General features: G+C 51.3%; 2 protein-coding genes across 2 annotated transcripts; one reads left to right on the top strand and one right to left on the bottom strand.

Moving 5' to 3' along the window:
- Window positions 1-4,606: 4,606 nt before the first annotated feature.
- Window positions 4,607-6,271, bottom strand: LOC119102909 (alkaline phosphatase-like). The gene has a single exon (XM_037226359.1). It carries the CDS (start codon window positions 6,269-6,271, stop codon window positions 4,607-4,609), a length of 1,665 nt encoding a protein of 554 aa, XP_037082254.1.
- A 1,387-nt stretch (window positions 6,272-7,658) lies between these two features.
- Window positions 7,659-9,454, top strand: LOC119103869 (alkaline phosphatase-like). Its single transcript, XM_037227545.1, has one exon. It carries the CDS (start codon window positions 7,676-7,678, stop codon window positions 9,329-9,331), a length of 1,656 nt encoding a protein of 551 aa, XP_037083440.1. The 5' UTR covers window positions 7,659-7,675; the 3' UTR covers window positions 9,332-9,454.
- The last annotated feature ends 285 nt before the right edge of the window (window positions 9,455-9,739 follow it).

Raw genomic sequence — 9,739 nt, 5'->3', positions numbered from 1 at the left:
GCCAATGGTTTGAATAGAACATCACGGCCAGATACCAACATAATTATGCTATGTTGTATGGTGTTTAGCGGCATTGTATTCTTCAAACTCAGCACTGTTTTAACCTTGATAGGTAATGATATTATCGGAAGGGGCAAGCACTTCTCGTTTCATGTCGGCATGAGCTTGTCATGTTTCGTAAATATGCAGCAAATACATGCGATGTATCAGGACTGAATGTTATCGTACTCTTGCCACTACAAGTCACACTGGCCACTTGTTTTTGTTTAATGGTGCTTAGACAGAATCGACTGCAGTGGCTATTTTTAGCTCAGCATACTGACCGCTGATCCAGTGCCGACCTGGGTCAGCGGTTAGGCGGAAGGTCTTCGGCAACGGCGGCACGGACTTGGCTTCAGTCATTACTTCAAAAAGAATGCATCTTAACTGCAACTGGGCGATTGTTGAAGCAGTCCTCGCTTCAGCCCGAGTGCTTGCAAGGAGTTTTGTTGAAATCGGGAAACAGAAAGAAGTAATTAGCAATAGCGATAGCAATAATGTACAACCATGAAAAAGTACTCAGCTAGCAAAGCTAAATACAGGAAGTCAGACAGCCCAGTTCATGAGTTGAAAGAGATTATGGAAAACCAAAGATCTGAAAAGAACTGACCCCAACTAGACGATAAGTCTTCTCTTGAAAGAGTTCCCTAGTTGGCACCTCCGACTGGCGCCGTCACTACCATCTTAACTACAACAACATGAAAACATTCATGACCAATTGGTATATCTTTGGTTTGCAGAGGCCACGCTGCCACGAAATATATCCACTAAAGGCCACAAAACAACGAAGCATTTACCACCAACATCAAATACAGACCCTCTCCAAAGTACCCAAGCAACCCGCACGGACGGCTCCATGACTGCTCCAAGATGGCGGCGGCTTTCACGTTCTGGCGAACAGTTATGTAGTAGTCCCTTTTATCCATGCGCGGCATGCTCTGTGAGACGGAATTAAAAGTGTACCTCCAGTACACAGATAAAACATCCGAGTATCAGGTCAAAACACAAAACACATGCAAACATAAGCACAACACTTTTCCAGCCAGTTTGACACCATGGCATCTTTAAGACATTGAATCGCCCTGCTGTCATTGTGCGACACAATAGATCCAAAGTGATGCATGCCCTAAGGTATTTGTTTAAGTACGTCATTCTTTCTCAGATGAGGATGGCTGCGAGCACCACTTGTAGACGGTTTTTGATTTTAAACAAGTTTTGAGTACCAGTGTGTTTTCAGTCCGGTTAGAGCATAAGTTTTTACGTAAGTGGTTACGTACATCAGCGAGGAGCATTATTGACAGATAAGACAGTAGTATTAGTCTTTTTCCTCGGAACAAAGAGGAGAATGAAGATATGGCTGGGCTGATATTTCGGCAACATACCTTTATCGAAACAGTAGCAGAAGTGAATTCGAAATTGCCTGCCGATGATCCTACTCGTTTTTTCAGTTTTTTTTTTTAACAGCAAGCCACAGTTTTGCAGGACAGCAACATTCAGGAGATTAAGCAAAGAGCGATTGCCAGCTATTACCACGATACAGTGTCTATCTGAGAACTAGAATGAGCGAATATGCGTATACATGCATATGAAAAGCCATCACACATCACGTTTTATTCAAACATGCAAGCAAGTTGAAGTAAAGAGGGATCACACATCGCGCATCAGTTATACACGCGAACGATTTCAATTAATCAGGTTTCGCACATCACGCGCCAGGCATCTCTTAACACATGTAAACGATATTGAGCTGGCACACATCACACATGAAGACACATATCATGTTCGCATAATTTGCCATGATGAGCCCTGGATGTTAAGATTTGGTCGCCGAGTTTTTATAAGAAAAGATTCGCTTTTTTTCCTGTGTGGGTAGTTCTGTGCTCCGTAGATAACCTTGAGCTCTAAAAGGGACATATGGTCCATACTTTCCTCGATTTCAGCCTTAGCGCGTTTTGCCGAAAAACGGTCACCGAAAGGGGTATATCCTGTTTTGCTTTCACCGTCTCGCAGGTGTTTGCTTTATCTTAAACGATTAGGGCGCATGAACTCCCCGACATAGACTACGTTGGCAAAATGTACTCAGGCTGAAGTCGAGGAAAGTATGAACATGTGCCCTTTTTAGAGCTCAAAGTTATTATGCGAACATTATATGCGCCTTTATGTGTAATGTGTGCTCGCTTAAAATCGTTTACATGTGTTAAGTGATGCCTGACGCGTGATGCGCGATGCCTGTGCAATTGAAATCGTTTGCATGTATAGCTGAAGGGCGATGTGTGATGCCTGTTTACTTCAACCTGCTTGCATGTTTGAATGAAACATGATGTGTGATGCCTGCTCACTTGCATGTACACGTATGTTCGCGCATTCTTATTCTAGGATAGACACTGTATCGTGGCAATAGTTGGCAATCGCTCTTTGTTTAATCCCCTGCATGTTAGTGTCCTGTAAAAACTGTGGCTTGCTGTTTTAACACGCGCTCGGGTGGGGGCCAAATTGACCCCCAAAAAGTTTTTCCAGAATAGCTTCCGAACGGCGCGGCGTAGCCGCGCCAAATTTGGAATAGCTGTAGACAACTGAAGAGCGGATCGTTTAACATCAAAGATTTAGATGTACCTTGTAAGTTTGCTGACCTATGGCAGGTCAAAGTCAGGCCATGGTTTCAGCGAAGGCAATTTCTAGTGAATCGTCCAATCCGATAACATAACGGAGTATTTGACTTGACCAAGCCATACATCTCTGAGATGCTTTCTTGCGCACTACAAATATCAAATGAGCGAATTACGTTAACCTAAGGTCAGGTATGAAGGTCACACCAAGGTAAAAAAACAACCAGATTTATAACTATTGGACTTGCTGTATGGGATAGTTTGTGGTGCTCATTTCGAATTTACTGACAGCAGGAACCGCATTATGCACTGACTTCTTAGGGGTCGGAACAGGTCATCTGTTCTGTTCAACAGTGTCTCTAGCATTCTTAGTTCCCGAGATCTCAGGGAGAGGCGTCAAATTGACCCCCCCCCCTTCCCCACCCGAGCAAAGGGTATATCGCCAGCCACCCGGGCGCGTGTTAAAAAAAACTGACAAAAACGAGTAGGATCATCGGCAGGCAATTTCGAATTCACTTCTGCTACTATTTCGATAAAGGTATGTTGCCGAAATATCAGCCCAGCCATATCTTCATTCTCCTCTTTGTTCCGAGGAATAGGACAAACACTACTGTCTTATCTATGTCAATAATGCTCCTCGCTAATGTAAGTAGCAACTTACGTAAAAACTTATGCTCTAACCGGACTGAAAACACACTGATTCTCAAAACTTGTTTAAAATCAAAAACCGTCTACAAGTGGTGCTCGCAGCCATCCTCATCTGAGAAAGAATGACTTACTTAAACAAATACCTTAGGGCATGCATCACTTTGGACCTATTGTGTCGCACAATGACAGCAGGGCAATTCAATGTCTTAAAGATGCCATGGTGTCAAACTGGCTGGAAAAGTGTTGTGCGTATGTATGCATGCGTTTTGTGTTTTGACCTGATACTCGGATGTTTTATCTGTGTACTGGAGGTACACTTTTAATTCCGTCTCACAGAGCATGCCGCGCATGAATAAAAGGGACTACTACATAACTGTTCGCCAGAACGTGAAAGCCGCCGCCATCTTGGAGCAGTCATGGAGCCGTCCGTGCGGGTTGCTTGGGTACTTTGGAGAGGGTCTGTATTTGATGTTGGTGGTAAATGCTTCGTTGTTTTGTGGCCTTAAGTGGATATATTTCGTGGCAGCGTGGCCTCTGCAAGCCAAAGATATACCAATTGGTCATGAATGTTTTCATGTTGTTGTAGTTAAGATGGTAGTGACGGGGCCAGTCGGAGGTGCCAACTAGGGAACCCTTTCAAGGGAAGACTTATCATCTAGTTGGGGTGAGTTCTTTTCAGATCTCTGGTTTTCCATAATCTCTTTCAACTCATGAACTGGGCTGTCTGACTTCCTGTATTTAGCTTTGCCAGCTGAGCACTTTTTCATGGTTGTACATTATTGCTATCGCTATTGCTAATTACTTCTTTCTGTTTCCCGATTTCAACAAAACTCTTTGCAACCACTCGCGCCGAAGCGAGGACTGCTTCAACAATTGCCCAGTTGCAGTTAAGATGCATTCTTTTTGAAGTAATGACTGAGGCCAAGTCCGTGCCACCGTTGCCGAAGACCTTCCGCCTAACCGCTGACCCAGGTCGGCACTGGATCAGCGGTCAGTGTGCTGAGCTAAAAATAGTCACTGCAGTCGATTCTGCCTAAGACACCATTAAACAAAAACAAGTGGCCAGTGCGACTTGCAGTGGCAAGAGTACGATAACATTCAGTCCTGATATATCGCATGTATTTGCTGCACCTTTACGAAACATGACAAGCTCATGCCGACATGAAACGAGAAGTGCTGCCCCTTCCGATAATATCATTACCTATCAAGGTTCAAACAGTCCTGAGGTTGAAGAATACAATGCCGCTAAACACCATACAACATAGCATAATTATGTTGGTATCTGGCCGTGATGTTCTATTCAAACCATTGGCTTACTTCTTGTCGCAGATGGTGGCGTAGTCGCCCTGGCAGAGGGCGTAGTTGATAACGTGGTGGATGACGTTCTCCTCGAGACTGCCGCGCAGCAGGTGGGCGCCGGGGCCGCGCGCGAAGATGCCCACGTCCTCACCGCCATGCGTCTCCTTCGGTAGGTAGATGCCGGCCACCTGCTTGTAGTGCGGGTCGCGCCACTCGGCCTCCGGCGACATGTCGGCGAGGCGAGCACGCTTGGCCTCGAACTCGGACCAGTCCTCGGAGCCACCCGGGCCGTTGGCGTACTGCATGATGGGGTAGGGCAGCTTGGGCGGCGGGCCACCCTTCTGCATGCCGCCGGCCAGGAACGAGGCAGGGCCGAACATGTCCAGGCCGCGCTCCGGGTAGCCGTTGATGGTAAAGGTGTGGGCGTGGTCAGAGGAGACAACGATGAGGGTGTCCTCAATGTCGGTGTGGTCCACAGCGTACTGGACAACCTCCTCCAGCTCCACGGTCTCGTCGATAGCCGTGTAGGCGTTGCCATAGTGATGGCCGTGATCGATCTTGGCACCCTCCACGAAGAGGACAAAGCCGTTGGGTCCACGCTTCAGGATCTCCAGGGCCTTCTTCACCATCTCGGTCAGGTTGACATCGTCGACGGTCTGGAAGGCGCGGTACTGCATGTGGCTGCGGCTGAACAGACCCAGCACGTAGTCGGCAGAGGCGGCATCGAAGCTGTTCAGCTCGGCCTTGGTGCTGATGTAGGCGTGGCTGCGTCCCAGAGACTCCTGCTTGTCCTTCCACTCCTGGATCAGGTCGCGACCATCCAGGCGGGCGCCGCCCTCGACCTCCTTAGGCGTGAACTTGCCCCAGCCGCCGCCAAAGGCAACATTGATATCGATGCCCTCACGCTCGACGAACTGTGTGGACAGGTCCTTCATGGCGTTCTTGCACGAGTCCTGGACGGGGCCGGTCATCCACTCCATGGCGGCGAAGTCGGCATCCGACTCCCAGGTGCGGTAGGCGGTGTGGCCGAAGGTGGCAGCGGGAGAGGCGTGCGTGATACGGGCGGTGGACACCAGGCCGACCCACTTACCGGCCTCCACTCCGTAGCGGAGGATCGACTTGGGCGAGGACGCCTCGTTGACGGCGTCGCAGTTCCAGATGAGAACGGAGCAGTCGACACCGACCGTGAGGAAGTTGCCCTTGGCACCGGTCAGGTAGGCGGTGGCGGTCGAGGCGGAGTCAGCCGTCCAGCGATCACAGTTGTAGGTCTTGGACAGGCCCAGATAAGGGAAGGTCTCCCAGGAGAGCATGGTGTGCTCGGGCACGTCGGCGCCATGCTGCAGACCCTTGCGCTTCCTGGCAGCGGCCAGCGTGGGGATGGACATGCCGTCGCCGATGAAGAGCACGGCGTTCCGGGCCTGGTGGTCGTACACGGGGTCGGCAAGTTTGGTCCGCAGGATGTCCTGGGCGATGTCCTTCCAGAACATCTGGTCCAGCACCTGTCCGGAGCGGGAGAGCGTGGTGGCGCGACTCGCACCCAGGCCGGCCTTCTCCTGCACCTCCTGGTATGTGGGCGCCCACATCTCGTGCATCTCCAGCTCATCCTGGTCCTCGACGCGGGAGTCGAGCGGCACGGCCACGGCCAGCGCCACCAGACAGGCGGCCACAAACAGCTTCATGGCGTCTCCGATGTTAGATGACACGGTCTCACTGTGCTCAGTGAGATTGTATCCCCACTCAGACCGCAGTCCGTTTTATACGAGTTGGCCATAATTGTGGGCACCTGTATGATCGGATCGATAGCACATAATTGCGTGATGGCTCAATAGGCTATGGTGGTTGGTATGGAAAGACACTGAACACTTGGCAGAGTTGTGGTGCACCTGATTTTGCCGTAATCTGTCGCAATCATTGCAGTACTGCTTTTCTGTCTAACCGCGACTACCTGTTGCACATGCTGGTGTTGCGTGACATTGGTCTGCTGCAGCTTGTACGAGTTGTTGGGTCAAATGATAATTTCTGTGTGACTGTGCGTTTGGGGTCGCAACAGACGCTATCCTGTTTGTTGCCGCTCATTTCTGCTGAGCGACAAAATAACAAAGCAGTTACCGAGCTGCCAATGACGGACATTCAATATATTTCTAAAGTCCTATCAATTGTGGGTAAGAACAGTACTTTTTAGTGCGCTGTCATTGCGGAAAAATATCTGGAATTGACATTGCTTCCGTTGGTATATTTTTTAAATGCTCGGTCAGCAATGCGGCCCGAAGCGAGCTAAAAACGTAGTCAGCTGCAGAAATGTATTGCAGAAGATCCCGTCCGGTCGGCAGGGATCGGTTTTAACGGCTCGGGTAAACGGCTCAGTCGACGAATTATCCTTCTGTAATGTCGGAAAGTGTGCAGAAGTTACTAATGGCAGGCTGTAGACGGCTTTCTCCAACCGGTTGTATTAGCACCGTCGCGGAACGGTGTCTCAAAAATATCTTCGAGGCATGGATCCAAAGCGCATGCGGAGGCAACGAAAACCTTTCCGTTGAAAGCAATTAGCCAACAACAATACTGAGCATCTCTGTTTAAATAGCGATCATTGAAAAAATATAAATGTAAAGCATGAAAAGATGGATCATTTCCGTCGACTCCGACATGGGCGGGCTTGGTCACGCGCTTACGAAGCTTGGACTCAACCCATAAGACATCATTGCAGTTCAACATTAGGTACCACTGATTGAAAGAACAGCTTAATACGTGTTTGGTAGTGTCCTTTCTTTACCCTTAGATCACTTAAAGACGACGAGGACGATATTGCCTGCATTAAAACATGCACTGATTACAGACCATTTTATAAGTATCACTTTGGTCTCTACATGACACCAAAAATCAAGACACCGAAAAGCCATGAAACCAGGGCATGTCCTCCATTCCATCGACGATCGAATGCCACCGCAGTCTTGATTATGAACACTTGCATCTGAGCGACCGCATGGCTGATTGTCCCCACTTGTGCGGTTAGCCGACGTCGGTATAAAAGCTGAGCTCAGCTAGCCAACAACATCGTCTGAGAGACAGACGACCAGCACCTCACGATGAAGCTGCTCGTGGCCGCCGGCCTGCTGGCCCTCGTGGCCTCCGTGCCCCTCGACTCCAGGGTCGAGGACCAGGACGAGCTGGAGATGCACGAGATGTGGGCACCCACCTACCAGGAAGTCCAGGCCAAAATGGGACTGGGGAGCAGCGCGTCCCTCTCCCGTTCCGGCCAGGTGCTGGATTCGGTCTTCTGGAAGAGCATGGCCCAGGACATTATCCAGACCAAGCTAAGCGACGAGGTGTACCACAAGCAGGCGAAGAACGCGATCCTGTTCATCGGTGACGGTATGTCTATCCATACACTAGCCGCCGCCCGGAAGCAGAAGGGTCTGCTGCACGGCGCCGACGTGCCCGAGCACACCATGCTCTCCTGGGAGATGTTCCCCTACACCGGTCTCTCCAAGACCTACAACTGCGACCGCTGGACGGCTGACTCCGCCTCGACCGCCACCGCCTACCTGACCGGCGCCAAGGGCAACTTCCTCACGGTCGGTGTCGACTGCTCCGTCCTCATCTGGAACTGCGACGCCGTCAACGAGGCGTCCTCGCCCAAGTCAATTCTCCGCTACGGAGTGGAGGCCGGTAAGTGGGTCGGTCTGGTGTCCACCGCCCGTATCACGCACGCCTCTCCCGCTGCCACCTTCGGTCACACCGCCTACCGTACCTGGGAGTCGGATGCCGACTTCGCCGCCATGGAGTGGATGACCGGCCCCGTCCAGGACTCGTGCAAGAACGCCATGAAGGACCTGTCCACACAGTTCGTCGAGCGTGAGGGCATCGATATCAATGTTGCCTTTGGCGGCGGCTGGGGCAAGTTCACGCCTAAGGAGGTCGAGGGCGGCGCCCGCCTGGATGGTCGCGACCTGATCCAGGAGTGGAAGGACAAGCAGGAGTCTCTGGGACGCAGCCACGCCTACATCAGCACCAAGGCCGAGCTGAACAGCTTCGACGCCGCCTCTGCCGACTATGTACTTGGTCTGTTCAGCCGCAGCCACATGCAGTACCGCGCCTTTCAGACCGCCGACGATGTCAACCTGACCGAGATGGTGAAGAAGGCCCTGGAGATCCTGAAGCGTGGACCCAACGGCTTTGTCCTCTTTGTGGAGGGCGCCAAGATCGATCACGGCCATCACTACGGCAACGCCTACACGGCTATCGACGAGACTGTGGAGCTGGAGGAGGTTGTCCAGTACGCTGTGGACCACACCGACATTGAGGACACCCTCATCGTTGTCTCCTCTGACCACGCTCACACCTTTACCATCAACGGCTACCCGGAGCGCGGCCTGGACATGTTCGGCCCTGCCTCGTTCCTGGCCGGCGGCATGCAGAAGGGTGGCCCGCCGCCCAAGCTGCCCTACTCGATCCTGCAGTACGCCAACGGTCCGGGCGGCGCTCGGACCAAGGAAGAGCTCGATGCCAAGCGCTCGGGTCTCATGCAGACCGGCCCGGACGCCGAGTGGCGCGACCCGCACTACAAGCAGGTGGCCGGTATTTACCTGCCGAAGGAGACGCACGGTGGAGATGATGTCGGTATCTTCGCTCGCGGCCCGGGCGCCCACCTGCTGCGCGGCAGTGTGGAGGAGAACTACATCCACCACGTCATCAACTGGGCCCTCTGCCAGGGTGACTACCTCACCGTTTGCGACGAGTAAACATCAGCAGCGGCCTCAGCCAGATTTGCCAGTGTTTTTTCCCCGGGCATTGTAACCTTTCCGTCTGTGTCATTATTTTTTCCAAATCGTGGTGGTAATGAATACATGTCCGACAACAGAAAAGATTCTGTTCCTCTGTCAAGCAATGCCCTTTGGTTTTTGCTTTGACCTGTGTGACAACTTTGAAAACTTGCCCAACGGCTGGAAGAGAATCAAGCATGATCGCTCTCGAATAGGCCTCGGGCAGCAACCTGTACCTCGGCGATATTGCTGGGGCAGTAGCGACATCATAGAGGGCAGCGTTTGTTGGCATACTGCTGAAAGCCGCGCATGCTATTACGCTGATTTTTGTTTGTGTGTGAGCTGCTTACGAACCTATTCAGAGCTTGATGTAAGCCTGCATCATGC

The sequence above is a fragment of the Pollicipes pollicipes genome, unplaced genomic scaffold (genome assembly GCF_011947565.3).
Source record: "Pollicipes pollicipes isolate AB1234 unplaced genomic scaffold, Ppol_2.1 Scaffold_5724;HRSCAF=6776_pilon_pilon_pilon, whole genome shotgun sequence".
In the NCBI taxonomy this organism is placed as follows: Eukaryota; Metazoa; Arthropoda; class Thecostraca; order Pollicipedomorpha; family Pollicipedidae; genus Pollicipes; species Pollicipes pollicipes.
Note: the sequence above shows the minus strand (reverse complement) of the source record. Positions and strands in the feature narration are given on the sequence as shown.